This window comes from Anarhichas minor, unplaced genomic scaffold, assembly GCF_050575085.1.
Source record: "Anarhichas minor isolate MPS153535 unplaced genomic scaffold, ASM5057508v1 ptg000004l, whole genome shotgun sequence".
Classification (NCBI taxonomy): domain Eukaryota; kingdom Metazoa; phylum Chordata; class Actinopteri; order Perciformes; family Anarhichadidae; genus Anarhichas; species Anarhichas minor.
The window spans coordinates 14,868,668-14,892,196 of record NW_027466450.1 but is presented as its reverse complement, the minus strand read 5'-3'; the positions used below and the strand labels follow the sequence as shown (position 1 = coordinate 14,892,196).

Below are 23,529 nucleotides of genomic sequence, written 5' to 3'. Positions count from 1 at the left end.
CCGTCCCTCACATGCCTTTTCTCACTCTGGTTTTTCTGTTCATGGTTTCGCTTGTTTCTTCCGTTTCTTTTTCTTCACTGTCTTTTCTTAACAGCTGGTTTGATATGTGTCTGTACATCAGACAGTGTTTATACAACACCTTTCTGATGGCTCCTAATGTCTCAGATGTTATGAAATCCTGTCATTTAATGTTAGCTTCACTGACTTTAGACATCATTTCTCTTTTTTCTCTCCAGCGGTCTCACTTTGCTCTCGTTCTCTCGCTCTTCATTTTCAACCCAGAGGTGTGAAACTTATTTTAGTTCATGAGCCACATGCGGCACGGTTTGATCTCAAGTGGGCCGGAGCAGTAAAACGTTCCATAATAACCTGTGAATAAAAACCACCTCCAATTGTTTCCTTTCCCTTTCTTTTAGTCCCAAGAAGCACGAGAACATTCTGAAAACGTTCGCAATTAATGAAAAATTAATTTACAAAACAGATGATGATGATGATGAGTCGTCTCTGAAACAGGCTGCTGTTTCCTCAAAGCTGCCAACAATTCATTTGTCGTCTCTGTTCTTGTATTTTCCACCGTGATGAATCTGATGAATATACATTTTTGTCTTTTTTTTAATTTCCTCCTTCAGTGCGACTTTTATAAACTATTGTATTTCCCGTTGTGTTGTTTTATCTTATTCTAATTTGAATATATGTTAATACATTTTTAGACTTTACTGGAGGATCAAACTATTGATTGTTTTTTTTTGCACAGATTTGTGGAATTCGTGGAATTCAAATACACATGTTTGTTAGTGGAAATCCTCTCAGGCGCACACACACACACATGCACACACACAGGAAATGGGTGGGACGCTGGGTTGTACAACCGACACACACACATACACATTCCTTGTAGCACACACACACACACACACCTCCTCTCTTTGTGTTTGTTCAGGATTAAAAAAAAAGTAGATTGAGATTATTACGTTTTCATTATCCCACCTAGTGTCCTTCACCTGCGGTTGCTAGGCAGCGGCTGCAATCATACTGAAAATAGAACAGTAATAGTGATGGTGTGTGTGTGTGTGTGTGTGTGTGTGTGTGTGTGTGTGTGTGTGTGTGAGAGTGTGTGTGTGCAGCCCAGCCACTGCTCTGACATGTCTTTGTGGGTGCGTTTTTTTTGGAGGCGGGGTTGCATAACTGCTGTCTCGGCCAGGGCTGGCTCTCGTCTGACGGACCCGCCGCTTGGCTGTCTGCTCCGGAGCCTTCTGGAGACATTTGTGCTTTACAAAGATCCTCCAACACACACACACACCGACACACACACACACACACACACACACACACACACACGCACACACACACACATGCACACATACTGTACTCATCATGTGCATGTTCAAATGTATCCAGCTAAACCCCCCTGAGATGTACTGTCTCTGTTAATTGCCTTTTATTGTCAATTATTCAAAATGAGCCTCCTCCTCCTCCTCCTCCTCCTCCTCCTCCTCCTTCATTCTTCTCCTCCTGCTCTGAAAGATTCATCAAGCCATTTACTAAACATCTCCTTTTCAGAAGCGCACAGGGCTGCCATCCAACTGTCTCCCCTCCCTCCCTCCCTCCCTCTCCTCCTCATCTTTGTTTTCATGTCTCCTTCCCACAGTGAGAGGAGCAGGAATAGAGCACTCAAATGTCAGCCTGCTATTTATTTTTTCATTTTATTTGTGGAAGCCGATTGCGTCTGTTTTTTTAGAGGTACCTGCCTGACCTTTCCTTGCTCCTGCTTCTCTCTCTTCTTATTCTCCTCTCGCTCTCCCTCCATTCATTTATTTGTTTCCCTATAAGGCTCGACTCGACCTCCTCCACCAGCTGTCTTTTTCTTTTTTTTACTCTCCCCTCTCGTGTCTTCCCTTCTCCTCTGCTTCCATTTTCTCTCTCTTGTCGCCTCCTTTCTTAATCTCTGTCACTTTCTCTCCTCCCTGCCTTTCTTCTCCCCTCTGTCGCCTCACCCGCTATCTCTCCCTCTTCCTGATCCCACTTCAAGCTTAATCTTTTCTCCCTCCTCTCCCTCTCCCTTGTCTGTTTGTCTGTTTTTGTTTATCTGTGTATATGTGTAGATAACCGCAGAGTCAGAGGCCCACCAGAGAAGCCGGGAAGCTTTAAGCTGTTACATAACAAATGTCCTCTTGACTTGGAAGTGTGTCATTGCTTTGGATAAGGGTCCCTTTTGGCCACTGCCTAAAGACACCCCCTCACAGACCTCCCTTGATAGCACTAATGCTCGGATGAAGGGATGGAGGAGGAGAAAAGGATATTCGTATAAAGGGCAAAACAATTGAGAGGAAGGGAGCAATGGAAAAAGGGCAAAGAAGAAGGACAGAGAGGAGGAAGCAGTAGAGATCAACAGGGAGGAGTCGCTAAGAAGCAGAGGAGAGGAGGTGCAGCGTTTAGAGGGTCAGAGGGGACCATCAGGAGGGAGTCGGCAGGAGTAAAGAGGAATGAAAGGAGCACAGACAGAGAGGCAGAGGGAGAGGTGGAGCTGTCCCGTCTGTCTGGGTGGGTTTTGGTTTGTCCTCTGGTGTCACACTGGTTAAATTTATGTGCAGAGTGTTGCATTATCGTCTGTCGGAGAGAAATGTGTGTCGGCGGAAGCTAATGGATTGTCAATAGGTTTGCACACACAGCACTTTTCTCTTTATTTAAATGTGACGGCAATTCAACAGGCTGCTCTCGGGTCTGAAAAAAAGCCTGACTTTTATGTAAAAGTCGCTGCGGCAATCGTCCTAACTTGGGCCCAGAAACATTTCTGTATCACTTTTCGACAAGCTAGAACATGCACGGTGAGAGACTCTTCTGAGAACTCTGTGACAGGTCATCTGACTCATCTTTTATATACGCACAAAGAAAATAAAGTCAGAGTAATAAACTGGAGTGGAGTGGAGAGTTTATTGTACAATAATAATATGACCGGCACTCCCTCCACTCTATAGCTTCACTTCTGCTGGATGTTATGAAACAGGTGGAAGAGTTCGCTCTCTGATAACATTCGGCTGAAATATGAAGTTGATGTGAAAATGTATCTCCACTGCAAGAAGAAGAAGGGTGCACGTCAGTCTTTTCCTTCTCGGGCACCAAATATGGTTGAAGCTTTGTGTCTTCTCTTCGTTTTTGTTTATCGTCTACGTGGTGTTAACTCGCGTTAATCTGCTCGCACTGAAAGTAAGCACGAAATCAGAGCGTGAAACTGCAAGAATTTCAGACCAGAAATCCAACCGATCGTTTGGGAAATGCATCGTGCTGCACGTCAAAGGACAACAGATTTGGCAGAAATTTGTCCAGAATCTAAGATTAATTGGGGGTGAAAAATAAAGTTCTAAAATCGGTCTGGTTTTAGGTTCATTAATGTAAAAGACACCTTTTGTCTGAATGACAAAAAAATGTCACTTTTACCAGATGGATGAGGCCAAAAATGTTTAGTATTCCATGTCTGAAAACAACTCATGTTTTCACGCTCCATTCAAGCGCCACACATCATTTTGGAACCAGGTGCATTGTTTTTTTTGTGTGTGTGTGTGTGTGAGCTTATTTATATGTGTCAGGCAAAGTGAAGCACAAAGCCATGTTGAAATCCATCAGAGATTTTCTTCATTATGTGAGGGCAGAGTGTGTGAGTGTGAGAGTGTGAGAGTGTGTGTGTGCAAACCTGTGGTGCAAAGGGCTTAGATTGAAATGTCTCCGTCAACTCTGCCGTCAAAGCTTCAACCAGAACCCACGTTACTGCAGCAAACATCCTGTTTAGTTTGAGATAGAAACCCCAAAATCTTCCAAATTAAATAAAGAAAATAATCATTATGAAATAGATACTCATATGAATTGTTTGTGTAAAATATATAATTGAACCAAAAATTGTGAAAGAAATTATTAAAACAATAGTCAATTGTTATTTTATATGTATCTTTTGTGGCATTTGTCGCCATAACAAATCATTTGTTGTCATGTTTTATGTCACTTCCTGTGACAGTGATGTCATCACCGCCCTCTCTAATGTCTCTTTACTTGGATCTTAAACCTGAGAGTTCATTCTTCAGCATGTGTAACACAATAATCTCAACTCAAAGTCCACTGACTTGTTCTGTTGGAGCTTTCAGCTGCGAGTACGTCCACATGAAGTGGAATTGATTTGTAAACTCGTCTTTTTCATTCACTCCAACACGACAACGGTGCTTTTCTCCCCTTAAAACGTCCTCCAGAACTGAGCTTTAGCAGTACAAGCGAGTGAAGAAGACAATCTTTGGTCCCCTTTTTCTTACCTTTTGCTTCCGGTTTGTTTTTGTGTCACATGATTTGTTGCCTGAACACAAAGCGAGTGAGAGTTGGAGAGAGTTTTCAGAGTTTGTTGTGTTGGAGAACAGAAAGCTTCGTGTTACCAAAAAGGGTTTTAATGTCACGGCTGAATATTTACCGAATGGTAAAGAGGAACATTTTCTCTGTAGGATTCTTTCAATAATGTTGTCAGACACTAATAATAACAATCGGAGCCTTTCAGTGGAAGAAAAATGCAATTTTAGTCGTATCATTATGAAAATAGGATCCAGATTGAAACATTTTTTCCCATTCATGCCGTCCTTAACCTGTATTTATGTTGTCTGATGCAACAAGAGAAATTGATTTGGTCAGCCGTCTGTCTATTTACCAGATGTCAGCTGTGATGCAGATTTTTAGTTCATCAAATGCAAAGAAGGCAAAGAAACGGAGATTTAACGGCGTTCAACACCAAACTGACAACACTAATGTGGACACAAGTTGTTTTCAAACTTTAGAACGCGGTTATTAGCTCCAAAAAGCTAGTAATGAGATCATTTTGTCTCACAAGCACGATCTTATCTCAGCATCAACCATTGTTTCCATCTGTAACAGAACGATAACAAGGTCCTCGCCGCGAGGATCGGCTGAGATCTTTGACTTCTTGTGCAGAATCTAAATCCCACAGACGAACGTTGCTGAAAAAGAAACTGAAATAAGAGTTCTGGTTTTTCTTCTTTCTTCATACACGTCAAGAACTCACCATCACTTCCCATTTTACACCGACTTAAAGTCTTTCAACTGATTTAAGTCTTTTTTTTTTTTCTTCACTAACACGTGCACACACACACACACACACACTACCAGACATCGTTACAAACACATTATTCACAGACCACTCGAGGTTGAGGTCACCGCAGAGCTGATTGCACTTGGTAAAGAATCCGTAACTGTGCAGAGAGCGACAGACAAAGCCACACCTTTATAACACCTTTTATCGGATTCCTCAACCAAATACGATCAGTGGGCATGCACTGAAATATCTGCTCGCGCTACCACCCACGCGCTCGTACACATTTGACACTTCAAGTCACGGTTATCAATTAATCATTCTGGTTTCTCACGACTTCCTCGAAGTGTTGCTCAGGGTTTTCTTTTTCTTTCTTTCTCTTTCTTCACGCAGACTCTCGGCGCTCTCGGTGCTCCTCACTCGGTGCTCACTGTCTGTGTGCAGTTTGGCATAAGAGATGGTGAATCAGGCCGAAGGACACACGCATGGAATGATTGTAGAGAATTGGAGGCAAAAGTTGGCTCGTGATTTAGAATATTTTGTTTTGTCAAAACTACAAAAGTGAGTTTTCTAATTCATCCATTCTGGAGAGTCATTTTGAAAAGCACAGTGTTTGAAGGGATGCTGGTTCAGTGCCAATAAAAGGCCCAAATCAATGGTGTTTTTTATTTTTGTTGCTTGTTGCAGAAGAGAGGTCACTAGTTTTAATAACTAAAAGAAAGGGTTGGTAATCTTCTTCAAAAACATTTTCATATATTTAAAACAAATTGTCTTTACATCCTGACATCAATGAATCAAAAGCCCTTTGAAAAAGAAAGTATTTTCCGTGGCTGTTGTTGGACTCTAATAACACACTTGACTGTATTCCGCCCGTGCACTCATTGCGCGTCGCCGGAGTCTTCCACACAAGAACTTGCACCATCACTCTCTGGTGTCAAAGGGCCGTAACAAGATTGAGAAATATCAAGCTCTTAATACTCTGCAATTCATTTTTATGAATGAATCTACGCATAATGTCGTTGATCCGGTACAGTGACTACCCGCAGTTACAGGTCTCTGACTTCATTTTAAAAACATGTTGGTGTCGTTCTTATTGATGTCATTTTATCAATCTTGCACTTATTTGACTGGAAACTGTTTTATTGGGGACTTTTAAAGACTTTGTATCTTACACAATGAATACGCTCCGGTCGGACTATAGCGAGACTTTCTCTCACTGACTTTTCAGACTCTATTTACTCTAAGTAGTCATGCTCATGTGGGCTCACCGTCATGACTTACTGGGACACTGAACAGAGCCTTTGTTAACAGTATTAGTTCCACCTGTGCTGACAAAAATGCATTGGTGTTGTGAAAAAGGTCTTTTCCATTTGAGGCTCATGTCTCTAGAGCCTCCAAAAAAAGCAGCTAAAGGTTATCAGACAACACGTATAAAGAAATACGTCAATAGATGTATGTCCTAGTTGATAATCAACAGTTGTGCGCCGTGGTGCTGACTGTGATACACAGCGACCCGGCCTTTGCTGTGGATTAACGGCTGTAAGACTGTGCAGCAGCGCAGTAATCTATTGTGCTAATCTTCTGCCAATGGGCTGAGGGATTATTAGCCAGATCATGAGGATCAGATTGGGACTGGATTTATGCAACTGCCAGGTCTTAGTCTGGTGTGTGTGTGTGTGTGTGTGTGTGTGTGTGTGTGTGTGTGTGTGTGTGTGTGTGTGTGTGTGTGTTATGCACAAGGTTAACAAGTTGTATAAGCAAGTTTTTGTCAATGGATGGAAACATTGTGGCCGGGTGCAGGCACAGTAGGGATTGATGTATGGGAGTGTGTTAAAGCGTGAGTTGTGACACGGTTGTAGATTGATTTTCACGTTTGTGTTCCATCGGCTCTTTCGGTTTACAGCTGTCGAAGGTCACTGTGCAGGACGGAATAAAGGCTGCTGTGTTTTTACAGTATGTGCATCCTCACGTTAAAGTGGTGACCTGCAGGGATGAATGCATGCGAGAGTTGTTTATTACAAATCCATGAAGGATACACATGAAGAAAGTAAATATAAGGATATTTGGACAAAAAATAAGTTTTTAAGGCATCATATAAACGTCCTGCTGGTCCACAAACGGATGTGAAGACGGGTTCGCTTGGCGTAACCTCTGGCTGGCCGTGTCATTTACGGCAGAAAACCGTCCTTCGCACTCACTTTTCATATTTGTGAATACATGTTTTGCAGTTTGAATAACGAAACCTGCTGGGCATTAGCAAGCTTTTAAAAGACCTTTTAGTGATGGTTGCAAGTGTCAAATAATTGGCTTATGATTTTCGAGACCCCCTGAAATTTTGCTATTGAGCATAATCCCCTGTATTTCCCACAGTGGTTGTGCCAACCGGACTCCACCAACAGCCCCTGATACAACAAACCTTCCTCCACCATGAAGGTGTTGAGCTACGTAGCCTCTGTGTGGGTCGACATCACAGCGATATTCTGTCTCTCTCTTCATACACGTGACCCAGTCGGACTGAAGAGGTACACCGAGTGAAGAGCGAGCTGCTGTAAACACTTCATCTGCTGTCAGCGCCTGTTCAATACAATGACCTATTGTTCTCCATCTATTTATTCTACTTCTGCTCCCTGTGTCCCCACTTGTTGCATCTTGATCCTCTTGATCCTTCTTTTATTCAGTTTGCACTGTATTAAAAAAAAAAAATCTTTTTCTGCATGCCAATTGTCAAACCATTTTCTCTGCTTTCCACTCCAGAACATCCTTTTATTTAGTCTCGTCTGACCTTTTTCTTGCGTCTCCTCTCTTCTTTCCCTCCAGCCTTTGCTCTCATTTCTCTTCAGCATCTTTCCATCTGTGCTGAGATATTAATTTTTTTCCCCGAAAAACGCTGAAGAGAGCGTAGAAGTAAAACAAACTGGAGAGAGAGAGAGAGAGAGAGAGCTTAAAACAGGCTGTGGATTATAACTGATAGATGCCCTTTTAGGCCAAACAGAGCGCTGCATTAAAGGCTTTCAGAGGACGTGGCCATAGTTTCCTGGATGGCATCGTGTGTCTTGCGCCGAGATGTCAAAGTGACAGTAGAAACATGCACAACGCGCACATGCATGCACACGCCGGATTAGCGGCGACCGCCACAACAATGTCAATGTCCCCGAATGTCCACGGCGCCCCAAAGCGTCACCGCCAGAGAGACAGACACAGCTCTGTCCACCTAAATACCCGCTGACCTGCTTTCTCTAAGCTCGTCCGTCCGGCCTCCTCGCTGACCAACTTAATACAAATTTTTGGGAGGGTTATGTGAACAAAGACAAACAAGCAAACCGCCTTTGATGGTAACTCGGTGTCATATCTGTGTCTGTCAGTGTGCTGGGAGGTCTGGGAATATTGGTATTGGAAATCAATACGGGATTGTGTAGCGAACAGGACGAGGCAACGATTTTCAGCTCCCTCCCTCCCTCCCCTCTTTCTGAGGTAATCATGTATGTTGTGTGTCTTTGGCCAAAAGAAAACGTGAACATTTGAGTCAGTGTGTCTGGATTTGAACTCACCTGTGGGTGTAAAATATTCTCATCACAAGGTCCATCTTACTTGTCGCTTCCCAACGCTTTCATACACTTCCGTTGTTCCTCAGCAGATGATTTCTAACCTGAAAGAACACCTAAAGCACTAGGGTTAGGGTTACCGGACTTTTACTTGTAGTGGAGTATTTTCACAGTGTGGTATTACTACTTGTACTTGTACTGTAGAGGATCTAAATATTTATTCCACCACTGGCCATTTCACCGCCTGGTGAGTACAGTTACACACTGTATCTGTACAAAGCAAACAGCGGTAACGGGGGAAAGGACTGCACACGGGAGACGCGGTCGACTCTCTGCACTCAGCGCCACGTGTAATTACTGCCGTCATTTCAGCCGGGGCCGGCGCAGCTCATTACGACGCTCATAAAGAAGAGCCGTTATCAGTAAAACGCCCGCGCTGTGGCGCTAATGAAAATTGAACTTAACATTGACACTTTGCTCAGCGAGCAGAGATGAAGCTGCCAATCAATCTGTCACTGGAGGCAGGAAGCACGGTTACAAACTGTGCGTGTGTGTGTGTGTGTGTGTGTGTGTTAAACCCTTGTCAGAAAAACAACAGTACTTAAGCTTAAGATTCTAACTTTATCTCTGACACTAGTCACTTCACCAATAATGGTTTCTTGTTATTCCATGAGGGGGAATCTTTCCCCTGAGCTTCAACAGAAAGATGGAAAACAAGATTTGTACCTCTGCTACCTTTTTAAACAAAAGAAACACCTCCAGAACTCTTTTATTAAAGACGATGAGGGCAGGAATCGGCAGTTGTTTCTATTTCCGTTTCAAGTTGACGAGTCCAAAACCCCAAAGATATCGAGGGCCTCTCTCCACGTCACATATGTATTTAAGGGAGAAATGTACAAATAGCAGGAGGAGACACGTTAACAGAGGAGGATTGTGTGATCTCTCTCATCTGCATTTTTTGGCAAAAAAGATTGACATGAATGATTTTCAAAATGGCTGCAGATACATTTTCTGTCCATTAATCATCTCAGCTCCAAAGTTGAGTTCTAGAGGAACCAAAAGGATTTGTATGTCCAGGAAGACTGACAGCAGTTTTTTTTTCCACATTCGTTCTCTGATTAAACTTTTGAAACTTAAATGCTGAATTTGAAATGTTTCTAGTTTCACACCATTCTTAAGATGTATAGATGAAAAGTTCCTCTTCTCTTCTTCTCACACCTCTGCATGCACAGAGACCTTCTATCACGCTTTCCTGCGAGCCAGGATACTATGAAAAAAATAAAATCCATTCCGTCCAAATTTGGAGACGGAGATTACATAGTGAGAGCAGCGGCTCCTCTGTGCCAACGAAGTGAAAGGAAGAGACTGTGAAACACACCTACAAGCCCCAAAAATATCCAAATCCAAGTCGAACCCTTTTTAAAGACAAAGCCTATTAAGGATGTGGTATTGAAACATTCGTATGAGTTCAGAGAACCATTCACTGTTTCAGAACGGAAGCAGTGTCCGATAGATGTGTGTATAGCTGGAGCTTATTTCCAACACCAGTCCTTTGATGGGCATTGAGACTTTAAGTAGTTATTAAAATGTTACAGTTTATAATCTTTAAATCAGTGCGTATCATAAACAGCCATCCATGACGACACACAAACAAACATGCAAACAGACAAATGAACCAAAACAAACATCCTTCGGGGTTTCCTTCAGGCCAAATGTGTTTTTTTAAGAATATTTTTAAGTACTAAATTCTTGCCACCTGCTCATTAGAGTGAATGGGGGTCAGCCTTCGCCAGCTAAGGTGAACATTTGGGCCACCAAATTTAGGGGGCTTGATGGCCCGCTTAAAATATTATCATCTATGCCTGGAAATGCTTCAGTCAATTACTAAAAACTGTATTTGAATGATACAGTGTGAGTGTTTTTAAAATATAAAATGGAGAAAAGACTCATCACATTACATCAAAGTGAAGACGCTCTCCTGAAAAGGTGGAAATGTTATCTTCCTCAGGAAAGAAGGGAGGAAAGGAAAGAGAGAAACTCTATTTGAACAAGGACTTCTCCAATAGTTACTTTGTATTGTGTTTTAGTGCTACTTCGAAGAGAGTTCTAATAATGTAATGTCATTTTATTCAATTGTTTTCAAGCGTTCTTTTACAGCTTTTTAGTGTGTTTTTATACCATATTTCACAACCATCAGATGGAAAATCCTCCCACACCATAGTGAACTCTCCAGTCTCTCTCTCGCTCTTGAATGGGCTCCAAATATACCTCCCGCCTACGTCTAAAACAACCAACATGACCAAAGTCATTCATGGCGACAGGATTTATATGTGATTATATGTGTTACTTGTACATGAAACTGTTGTTTTTCCACGTTTGTCCCTCTGAAATGTTCATGAATGTTGTCTGATTCTGAAGAAGGACATATTCAAATATTTTGTAGTAATAAAGAAATATATTTAGTCGAACTGGAGGATACTCTTGTTGTTGCTGTTCCTTGAGTTTGACTGTGTGACTGTTCTTCTCAACATGTAGAAACTCCTCTTCTCCTTTTGACTTCATGGCCATCTGTCTTTGTCTTTTCCCAGGATCCCTCGGTGCAGAAGGTTGGCGGAGGAAGGAAGAAGACTGTGTCCTTCAGTAGCATGCCCTCTGAGAAGAAGGTAGATCAGCGTCACAGATTTACATGATGAGAAAATAATTCAAAACAAAAAATAGATCATAAAGTGTTTTGATTTTCCATTTCCCAGGTGAGCAGTGCTGCAGACTGCTTGGCGTTCATGCAGGGCGGTTGTGAACTGAAGAAGATCCGGCCCAACTCCAGGGTCTACTGTCGTTTCTACACGCTGGACACCGACCTCAGCTGCGTGCGCTGGGAGCCGTCCAAGAAGGACATCGACCGGGCTCGGCTGGACGTCCTCAGCATCCGAGAGGTTCGCACCGGGAAGAGCACCGAGACGTTCCTCCATAACGGTCCTCTCTCCGAGCAGCTGGCTGAGGAAGCGGCCTTCTCAGTCATCCATGGGGATGATTACCAGGTACGTGTCCTCCTCAAAGACCCAGAGTGAATAATCTTACCCATCCATCCCGCCCGGTAATCTCCTCATCTGTCCCTCCTTACAGTCTCTGGACTTGGTTGCGTTGTCGGCAGATGTGGCCAACATCTGGGTGACGGGCCTTCGCTACCTGTTGGCCCACCCGTCGGTCATCGGGGGTGCCGGGGGAGGCGTCGGAGGAGGAGTAGGGGGGCTGGGCGAAGGATGGGGCGTGGGGGTGGACGGCAGCCCGGGAGGGAAGATGAGGAGTGAGTGGCTGGCGGCGGAGTTCGCCCAGGTGGATGAAGACGGCTACGGCATCGTGTCAGAGGACGTGGCCGTCGCCACCATCTGTAAACTCTGTCCCGGCATCAAGGAAGCCAAGGTGAATAAGTACAGCATCATTTATTATCCTGCACCTTCATGCATATGTTTCATCAGACTGGTGGTTGATGTGGAGCAGTGCACCGCCAGTTGCACAAAGAATGTGTCGTTTTTAGTGAATGTGCAAGAAAATCTGTGTTTCTCGACCAGAAAACCCCATGTGCCTTAGACAATTAATTTCATTTCATAATTACTACATAACGTTTGACAGTCGTTTATTGGTGTGCCCACATGTTACCAAAAGTATTTCTGTATCTGCTCCTAAATTGAATTCAAATTAAATACTTTAAGCTCTCGGGCAGTGCATGGTATGTGTGTAAATCTATACGTAAAATAGGCAGAAATTGCTAAATATATTAGTTTCTGTTCGTGGCCTAAAAAGATTAGAATGTAAGATGTAAATCTGTAAGTTTAATATTAAGATGTAACAAACAGCGGTAAAGCCAGAGATAATTTCACTAAATGTAGTCGACATCTAGCGTTTAAACTAGGATATAGAAATATGCTGAAGCCATATTATGTTAGCCAGAGGCCGGTTACCTCTCCCCCTGTTCCTCCTCCATGTATCACCTGCTGCTGCTGGAACAAAGAGAATACGATTAAACCTGGAAACATAGAGAGAGGATGGACGTCTGCGTTGGCTCAGACAGGTGACATGACGGCTGACATCCTGCAAGAACATTTTACCGAGATGACGATGACGAGGATCAGAGGGGGGAAGATTATTGCCAGCATGGGCTGAGCACAGAACAAGACTAACCGATAGAGAGAAGAAAAGGAGGCAGGTGAAGGAAAGAGATGATTAATACAATGTGTTGTTTAATGGGTCGTTTTTTTTAAATATCCTCATGGAAACAAGATAACTAAAGTTTAATTAAGCTTCGGTGAACGAATGAGGCAGAACGTTGGCTAACTAAATTACCTCACCTCATCTCTCGCTCAATAAACTCTCTTCTTCTCCCTCCACAGGTGCGTCTGCGTTTTAAGGAGATCCAGCGCAGCAAGGAGAAGCTCACCTCCCACGTGATGCGCGAGGAGTTCCACGAGGCCTTCTGCGAGCTCTGCACGCGCCCGGACGTCTACTTCCTGTTGGTGCAGCTGTCGAAGGACCGGGAGTGTCTGGACCCTCAGGACCTCCGACTCTTCTTGGAGACGGAGCAGGGTCTGTCTCTGGCGACCACGGAGGGCTGCTGGGAGCTCCTGCGGCGCTGCGAGCCCTCGGCCCAGGGTAAGGAGAGGGGGCTGCTGGGTCTGGACGGATTCGCCCGCTACCTGCAGTCTCCGGAGTGCCAGCTGCTCGACCCGGAGCACCTGGGGGTTTGTCAGGACATGAACATGCCGCTGTCCCACTACTACATCAGGTCTGTTTACCAGTCAGGGCACTGTCTCTGAATTAATTCACTCACTGGTTCTGTTTACTCGCTGCGCTCTGCATGCCACCAAAACAAACAATAAAATGGATCTATTGTGCCGGTATTGCATTATTATGAAGTAGTTTTATGTCTTTTTAGAGATTGTGAACTACCACACTGCCGAGCAACATGTGGACAATGTCAACATTTTCATTTGTCTTCTTCTCTGATATTGTCAGAAGTCACTACATGTCATTAATACTATAAAACATGGTTTAGAAGCAGATTTAGAAGTTGATCTTGTTCCTCAGCACCTCGTACCGCTCCTACCTGCTGGATGACCAGGTCCACGGCAGGGCAGACCTCGGAGGGTTGATCAAGGCCCTGCAGTCCGGCTGTCGATGCGTGGAGCTCGGAGTGACCGACGGCCCGGAGGGGGAGCCTCTCCTCGGGGTGGACTATGGGCCAGATATCCCACGCCACCATCATCACCACCACCATCACCACCATCACGCGCCTGTCACTCTCCGCTCCGCTCTGGAGGTGGTCAACAAGTACGCCTTTCTGACCTCTCAGTACCCGCTCTTGTTGTACTTGTGCCAGCGTTGTTCCCCCGGCCAGCAGCGCACCATGGCACAGCACTTAAAGAAAGTGTTCGGCTCCCTTCTTTACAAGCCGGAGGCCCTCCCCGTCAGCCTGGGGGGGCGAGCCTCGACCTTGCCCTCCCCCGAGCAGCTGAAGGGACGCATCCTGATCGTAGGGAAGAAGCTCCTTCCGGAGCAGGACGGCTCCGATGGGGAGGTGTCGGAGGAGGATGAGGAGATCGGAGGAGGGGGGCCCCTCGCGGGGAGGCGAATGACCATCCCTGGTGAGGAAGAACTGGGCGTGGTCTTGGTGGTGCCTCCGCCCTCTCAACCCAGGAAGCTGCGCCTCCACAAGGAGCTGTCGGACCTGGTGGCGATCGCTCGCACGGGCAGCCGCAGCTTCTACGCCCAGAGAGCCAGTCACAAACAGGCCCAGCAGCAGTCGCCGCCCAGCAGTCCCACCTCCCCCAGCACGCCGCTGCCTTCTGAGCCGCCTTATTGGACGCTGTGCTCCCTGGGCGAGGGAGAGGGCGGGCGCCTAACCACGGAGAGCCCGGAGGACCTTGTTATGTTCACCAAGCGCACCCTAACGAGGGTACGACCCAGTTCGGTGCGTCTGGACTCCAGTAACCCCAACCCACAGGGGTACTGGAAAGGAGGGGTCCAGCTCGTGGCCTTGAACCAGCAGACCCCCGGCGCCATGCTGGACCTTCACAGGGGTCGCTTCTCACAGAACGGAGGGTGCGGTTATGTCCTCCGACCGTCCGTGATGAGGGACGAGGTGTCGTACTTCAGCGCTCATACGCAGGGCTGTGTGCCAGGAGTGCCAGCTCAAACGCTACGGATTAAGGTGAAGACATTATGTTAACATCCCTGTTTCTGTAACATTCAGTTCCTTTTCCCCACATTTCAGTTTTCCCTTAAATATTTTTTGTTTGTCGTTTGTGTTCTACTGTGCAGGTGATCAGTGCCCACAACCTGCCCAAGCCTCAGGGATCAGGGGCAAAGGGAGAGGTCATTGACCCGTATGTGGTCCTGGAGCTGCACGGCGTACCAGCTGACTGTGCCGAACAGCGGACACGCACCGCTGCTCAGAACCAGGACGACCCGCTGTTTGATGAGACCTTCGAGTTCCAGGTGAGTCCTGCTGCAGCTCTACACACACACCGCCATTAGTCTGGACTGTTTGTTTGTCTGTGAGTTTTGATTTTGATTTTCACTTAAATAATGTAATTTTTTTTATATTTTGAAACAGAGCAAATGCTCAAGCGTGTTGTTTAATTGCAGGTGAGTATTGTCAATTCATTTTTTTGGTGAAGTATGGCGTCCCACGGTACAAGCATGAGTAGAGCATGATGCAGCCTTAACTTACCGTTTCTAGGAGGAATTAATAGTTGGTGGATTTTAGTCTGCAGTCATGGAGACTCATTTCAATGCATTCATTTATTCATTCTCTTTAAAAGCAGCAAACATTTTTTTTAATGGGCCAGACAGATTTCCCTTGATGTTGTTATACACTACTTAACCATAAATATGAAAATACAGCGTTCCAAATCAACTGAAAATGGGCAGAAAATGTTTTGTGAGACACTGAAATCCTACTTTGCTCACAAGAATGATGCAGTGAGTAAGTGTTTCTTATATTTGATGTTTCAACTAGAACATGTTTACATGCCTTAATATACCTGTATATTTTAGCGTGTGACACAGGAAGTGGAGCCAAATCTGATTGGCTTGTTGAATCACATGTTTTATGATCTAGGTTTGTGGGTTGGTTGCAACTCCAAACACCCAAATGTATGAACATACATTGAAAAAGTGAGTTTTTCATATTTCCCCTTTGAGTTAGTTATATTTGGGTTGTTGACGTGCACACACAATAATGTCTATACAGCAAATACTGAGAAAAGCAATAGCCTGTTTAAAGCCATTTACATAACAGCATGACAGCCTCTCATAATAATCCTGTTTACAGGAGCAAAAATATGATTTTAATTTGCTAGAGAAAATTGTTTTATTTTGGTTTTATTAAAGACAAAATAAATGTCCCAGGATGCTCGCTGAGGTCTCAGTTCAGTGATAATGTCACTGAAGAAGAGATACTGTAGTTTCTGAAGCAGTTTGTGGTGTTGATGACGTTACAGTTATTAATCTAACCCGGCACAGACTTCTGCTGCTTTTATTGCGTAACGTTTTATTTTAATGTGCATTTAAAAGTGTACTCGATTAAAGATTTTTAGGAAAGAGGAAAATGTCAACAACATAAAAGAGGCTTATGTGATTTTTGGAGAGGTCTACGTGTGCTCTTCTGTCGGCTTTGCACCTGCACCAAAATAGAGCCCAGAGTACTTAATTGAAGGGGCGGAGGGTCCCCGACCATCGAGATTTAAATTAGGTGCTCCCATGAATACACTTATGTCTGCAGTGAATTCATTACAGGAGACGTGATTTGATGGCTGCTGTGTTGCTGATTTGGCTTTTTTTTTACCGCTCAGTGACAGAGTCCTGCATCAGTGTGACTGAGCCATAATGACAAGCTGTCACAACTGATATGGCGGTGTGTGTGTGTGTGTGTGTGTGTGTCTGTGTGTGTGTGTGTGTGTGTGTGTGTGTTCAGCGTCCTGACCTAATGCACCATCACAGAGGCTGCAAACGAGTTGCGTAACACCCGTAATTCAAAACAACGTTTGACTGTGATTACATTTGCTCTTTGGCAGGAGACGGGCGTTAAGTGGAATTTGAATGCACGTTTGAAACTCCAAACGGATCACATGTGACGTCACCCTCACACCCTAAACTGCACCGCTGTCATGCCGATGCCTGTTACCTTGTTGCGCACATGAGTATTATTAGCGATGAGGGGAAATAAAAGGGTTTTAAATGAGAAAGGGGTGAGGAGCAGGAGGACGAGGTGTTGAACGGATTAAGTCTGATTTTTCCCCCAAATAGTCGTGACCACAGACTGATTTTACAATCAGTCTGTGGTCACGACGCCTGATTAATTGCCATCGGTTGGATTTCTGGCTGATTTTTGGTCAGCTGTGTTACAATATGAGCAGTTCCACGGTCCAATTTCCCACATGGCTGCTGTCAAAAGATGTGTTATAAACTGCACTAAGCTTGTTTTTATATTACTGGAGTTGTATTTTACATGCTGTGGTTGCATATACTGAGGCTGCTTTGATATAAAAAAAAAACTGAACTTCACTGCAGAGCAGACCATATTGTCTGAATCTTCCAGCCATCTGCAGCTCCATGTTTTTATTTCATTATTTTTTTTACTGCTTAAGCAGTGCTGCCTGTCTCCGTTTCTGTCATTATTATTGAGTACGTGGTGGCTTCTGTTTGAAGAAACTTAAACGTCCCATATTGTGGTGACATAAGTGAGATTTCCATTTCTTTTTTTTTCAACGTGTCCTCATGCAGCGGTTCAGAGAAGTAGAGTCATTTTCTCATAGACTTCCATTCAATCAGACGTCTATACAACCAGAGGCGTCGCCCCCTGCTGGCCATTAGAAAGAATGCACGTTTAAGGCACTTCAGCATTGGCTTCACTTTTCAGAATTGGAGGTTTGCCATCTGAACCAAATTGTCGGCAGTTGGGTTGCATTGTGGGTAATGAAGGCGCACGATTTTGACAAGGAAAAGAAGAATATGTGGAATGAAAAGGTCGATTTTTTTATTTTATTTTTTTACACTGTCCGTGATTTTTCAGTATTTTTAAAATTAAGTTTCCAACAGATGAACAACATAATAATAATATAATCACTGAAGAGCAAGTACGAAGCTAAACAAATCAAATCTGGGCACTTTAAGTAGTTCAACTGAGTAAAATAAACTCACAAAATAAGTCTGATAATGTCACAGGAGTGCAATGCTAAATTGGCAGAGTACTCTTTTAAACGCCAGACGGTGCACTTAAATTATAATACCGTAACATTTAGAACTGTCACTGCTGCCTGTTTACGGACTCATTTTCTTTATAAAAATCAATCGTCTCCTTTTATGGTCAGCTGAGGTTTTTGGAAAATGGTACTCAAGACAAGTTCAGACATTCACTCTCATCTTAATGGTGTCAGACACATATTTTTCTTCAAAATTGTATTATGCAAACACAGGTCCACTTTATTCTGGTATTTGTATATAATTTGATTAGAAAAAATATTTTGTAAATAAGTTTGAAAAGACATTTCTTTTCCCAATTGAATGCCTTTGAAGAATTCTAATAAGAAATGACCCACAGTCCATAATTTGCTCTTGTGAGTGTATGGAGCTGCGAGCACATTGTCGTCCATGACACTGAAGGGTGACCTGACTGTCAGGTAACAACTCCAGATGTCGGGACAATGTGAGAGTGTGGATTCATTGTGCTGAGCCTCATTTCGTCTTTTCAGAGCAGCGTTTGGTTTGAAACTGATTGAATTAACTGTCACAGAGCTTTTCTGCTCAGCCAAGGGGCTTGTTGAAGAAAAATTTTGAATTGGATTGAAGTCATCATTCGGCACACACACACTCACACACACACACACACACACACACACTCTCACACACACACAGCGCGCGCACACGCACACAGTCTGCTGGAGCTGTCTGTCTTGCTTGCCCATGCATGGAACTTCAGCTTTTCTCCCCACCACTCTGCCCTCTCACAGCTTATGGGAGTGAAGACACATTAACACACACACACACACACACACACACACACACACACACACACACAGGGATATATACTTTATGATAGTGCAGTCCAAGCCTAAGGGGGCAGCGCAGTCCTCGTTCAGTCAGTGTGACATGTTCTGCGCTCCCTCATCCATCACCACCAGCTTCCCCTTCATACTACACTCACATATTTGAAAAACATTATTATGAACACAGCCCTGCATGCATCTGTGTCTGTATGATTTTATTTCCTCATCAGTATAAGAACTTAAGAAGTATTGTCAACAAAATGTACTATTGGGAGATGACTCAGTCGTCCATCTTTTTGGGACATGTCCTTCGAAGACAGTGGACCCTGAATTTGGACACAGCTATTATATTCACTTCCATGAATATAATTCTTAAATAACAGCCCTGCTGTTTTTGTTTTTGGGGCTCCGTAAGTGCTGTTTTTCCTCCAAGTGAAACAAAGGAGTGTCTTCACTGCTGTGATCCAGAACATTTGTAACGACAGGCTTTTAGCTTTTAGCAGATGTGACACACAAATTCAGACACATGGAAACTATATTCGCAATATTCGTGAGGAAATCAATGTTTCCTTCCGAGCCTGAAGACTTCATATGGTTTTAGTGTTGTGGAAGAACACACACACACACACACACACACACACACACACACACACACACACACACACACACACACACACACACACACACACACACACACACACACACACACACGCACACACAGGCTCGGGGCAAGTTTATTCTCATTCTCTGTGGGAAATGATAGAGTCGTACTGCTTTTTGCTATAGACACGACACCAATATCCATCCTGTGTGTGTGTGTGTGTGTGTGTGTTTGTGTGACTGTACCAGACTTTGAGAAAAACAGCCATTAGCTGATAATGTTTTATTATGAAATGTGTTTACTCTCAGGTCTTCTGCACAGAATGAATATGCAGAGGCACACTGCATCATTTGTCCTCCCACTTACTGTGTGTGTGTGTGTGTGTGTGTGTGTGTGTCTGTGCTCACATGTACGAGTGTTTATAGCCTTATTAGCCATTAAAGTCCTCTGGAGGTGTGATTTTTAAGTGCAATATTTCAACCAGCATTTCCCCCTCTGCAGCAGCACCAGGACGCGCCGCTCACTGTAGCGTGTAATTAACATTAATGCTTCGCCTCAACAGCTTCATGAGTGACGCTTAATAACACGAAATGGTGTGTGAACTCCTCAGCTGAATACTGTGACTAATTGATCACCTTTTTGCTGTTGTAAACATTTAATGGAGTGCATCTCTTACTCCTGATAAGAACCGACTTGATGATTCTAAATCAAGAGCATGAATAATGTACAGATGTGTTCAGACACTGTCTCTCCTCAGGTGACAAAACATTAAACTTTTAAATGCCTCAGTAATCAAACGGATGAGTTTGTTCCTTCTGGCAAATGCAATTTACTGTAACACTCTTGAGATGAAAATAACAAGTTTGATGATCCAAGGAATTAGTATTTGGGAAGACTGCCAATATTTGTGTGTTAAGTATGTCTATATATATACTGTATATACTTGGATAATGTAATCTCAGTGGTTCTTTAGTGGACTTTATTCTTCTCTTCTCGTCTGCAGGTGAACATGCCGGAGCTGGCCTTGCTGCGCTTCGTGGTGTTAGACGACGACTACATCGGAGACGACTTCATCGGCCAGTACAGTATGGCCTTCGAGTGCCTTCAGCCCGGCTACCGCAATGTGCCCCTGCTGGGCATGGCGGGAGACCCCTTACCCCACACCAGCCTGTTTGTCCACGTGGCGATAACCAACCGGCCGGGAGGCGGGAAGGCCCAGCGGCGAGGTCTGTCGGTGAGGAGGGTGGGGAGGCGAGGCCGGGAGTACGTCACGCTGAGGCACACCGGCATCAAGGTGGTGGACGAGACTTTCAAACCGGCTGGTGCCCCCCTCAAAGAGGCCACGGACCTGCGGGAGGACGCTCAGGTGAGAGGCAATTACGCAGGGCGTTGAAAATACATAGTTTGACTGCAAGTGTCAGAAAGGGAGACTTAATAGACTTTACTTTAGGTTTTTTACTATTGTACAACAACACGGAGGATCCGTAGTCCGAACTCACAGGGCGAACTTTATTACTCCTTTCAACCTTCAGGAGGCAGACCAGATCCACTCCTTCCTTTCTTACCTTTCACAATAAAAGCTCTGGACATAAACACCTTAAATAAACACCTTTTTTGCCAAAAAGGAAACTCGATAAAATGGCTCACAGTAGCTTAGGCTACACAACATTTAACCTCAGACAGACTGGCAGACGCTGCTCTGGGTCAATAGGATCATTGTAGTTGTAGTTGAATCTCTTCAAGCCTTTTATTCAAAAAGTGTTGCGACGGTTGCAAATTTGCATCGCTGCCGTTAAGAATAATTTATATATTCACAGCAGGCCCCCCAGGTGTGTAAAGGCTTTAACTCCTCATTGTATCGAGCCTACTGCATTTTCCAACGTTTTGGTTTAGTTCCTGCAGATGCAACGCTCTTGAGTTCAGACATAATGCTCATTTTAGAGGTGCTGCAACTGCATACGATGTCGATTCAGTTATTATTTATTTTGGCCATTATCACAAATCACAGGGGCTTTTACAATCCGGACACGCTCTGTTCTTAGACCATCAATCCGGATAAGGCACAACTCACCAAAAAACACAGCATTTAGTAAGAAAGAAAAGAACCTCATGAAGAGCAACAGAGAAGAGTTCCCTCTCCCAGGACAGACAGACATGCAGAAGATGCTGTGTGTACACATTGTAAACGCATAAGAATATTGATGCAGGAGGACATTGGGCAACTTCAGCTATCAACAAGCGTCAATAGAAAGATACGATAAGACGTGAATGTGTCTGGGGCAGCACATACTGACACGTCAGCCAAGTTCCAAATGTTTCAATTGAAGCAAAAAACAAACAAACAACGTATGAATCTGTTTCATAAACACACAGAAACGAGACGTAAAAGGAGAGAAACTGGAGGGAAATAACAGACGGAACAGAGTTTCTGTTCAGTCAGAGTCTGAGCTGGTTGTGTACTTAAAGTCTGTAATATCAGCTGTTTGCACAAACTGTACAGGCTAGACAGGATAATCCACAGACGACTTTCTTAACAGTTTTCTTTTGGAATATTGTTTGGAACAAATTATAGAAACTGTTCAGCGAGGATTTTGGATTATCCAGAATAACCAGAACATTGTTCCTGGAAAGAATAGTTTTTTTATGTTTCAATGTCAGTGCTTTGAGCAGCAGAAACACAATTCTATTCACCTCATTGTATTCTGTTAGAGGCAGAAATCTCAACATCTGTAGGCATGGACATGTTCTTTTTTGTTGGTTTTGTTTTGGTGAACAAATACTTTCTCTGGTACTTTATGTTAAATTGATTTAAAAGGCGAATTCCAGCCAGGTTATAAAGGTTATAAAGAAAATGGCAACTTACATGACGGTGCTGAAATCAGACTAAGACTTCTCTGTTGGGTGAGGGAGAAGGAGGAGAGCCAGTGACAAAAGAAGTAAGAAGAGTGGAGGAGGATAAAGCTTCTATAAATATCAGCAAAAATAGAAGCTGGTCGCACAGCACCCACCAGCTTATCGCTGAATACAAACGATATAAGTGTGGGCGATGTCAATACAATCCTCTTTCTCCGTATATATCTGTTTTTAGAGATATATATTATATGATGATACACTTTATAGCCCAAAGTATGTGGACACTCCTGCCCTTTCCTGTTTTAACATGTCAACTCCCCAAAACCAGCTCCATAAAGAAATGGTTTCCCAGTATGGCGACCTCAATCCCATCCAACTGCCGACCGTATCGCCCAACATCAGCACCCGAACTCACTAATGCTCTTGTGGCTGAAGGGGAGCAGCAAATCCCTGCAGCCAAGAGTGGAGGCAGTTAAAGCAGCAGATTGTTTGAAGACTCGAATATCTGTGAGTTAAGACAATAAGTGCCAGGACCTGGTTAGCTTAGCTTAGCATAAAGAATGGAAGCAAGAAAACAGGTTTTTCTTTTTAGGGATACGTGGTTCTCACAGGACAGAGACGCTACAAACATATGATGATCTTATAGAATAGGATGCTCTGCTGTAGATTAAACTAACCAACAAATGAGTTTAAAATCAACATACTAATCCAGAAACATCTGATATATTAGTAAAACACTGACAGGGAGCACTTTACTGCACTATGAATACTTTTACTTGAGTAAAGGAACTAAACACTTCTTCCACAACTGCCTAAATGCCGAGTTATTTCTTTAACAATCATGGTTTTGTAAAAAGAAACTTAACATCAACAGGTGTTATGTTTGGTCGTTTTGGCCATATAGTGTAGATTTATGGATTAGATAACGGAAAAGGTGTAGCGTTAGACATTCCTGCAGCTATCTCCGTTATTACAGTCACCAAAGTGGTTAGCTAGTAGCTCCTAGTAGCTAGCATTCACGGGAGAAAAAGGGCAGACTACCATCGTCTCTTTGGTCTGGGAACTCACTGACCGTTTACAGCACCCCAGTGCACACAGGCATACATCCTCCCACGTGACATCACTGCACAGGCCACTCAACATGGCTTTGCTACTCATATAAGGAATATGCTCAACAAAAGGAATCTCTGGTTTTGGCGAATTCAGTCATCTGAAAAATTAAGGTATTCCATGACACTGATGTAATTTCCAATATCGCCATAAAACACTCCTCCTCCTCCTCCTCCTCGCTCGTTCGTTTGCAACATTTCCCGCAACGGTTGAGTAGCCTCCTCAGTACAAACGGTAAAGCAACCTCTATTGGGAGATACATCCTTCATCGTCTCATGCATCACCCAAAGCTGAAACAATCCC

The 23,529-nt window shown here is 43.9% G+C and overlaps 1 protein-coding gene across 1 annotated transcript in view; it reads left to right on the top strand.

The window, feature by feature from the left end:
• plcl1 (phospholipase C like 1) overlaps nucleotides 1-23,529 on the top strand; it is a 63,886-nt gene that overhangs the window by 31,537 nt on the left and 8,820 nt on the right. Inside the window, exons 2-8 of the mRNA XM_076110324.1 lie at nucleotides 11,208-11,282; nucleotides 11,370-11,657; nucleotides 11,743-12,039; nucleotides 13,008-13,399; nucleotides 13,702-14,824; nucleotides 14,935-15,111; nucleotides 20,267-20,629. Coding sequence (XP_075966439.1) covers nucleotides 11,208-11,282; nucleotides 11,370-11,657; nucleotides 11,743-12,039; nucleotides 13,008-13,399; nucleotides 13,702-14,824; nucleotides 14,935-15,111; nucleotides 20,267-20,629 — 2,715 coding nt within the window. The remainder of the gene's footprint in view (nucleotides 1-11,207; nucleotides 11,283-11,369; nucleotides 11,658-11,742; nucleotides 12,040-13,007; nucleotides 13,400-13,701; nucleotides 14,825-14,934; nucleotides 15,112-20,266; nucleotides 20,630-23,529) is intronic.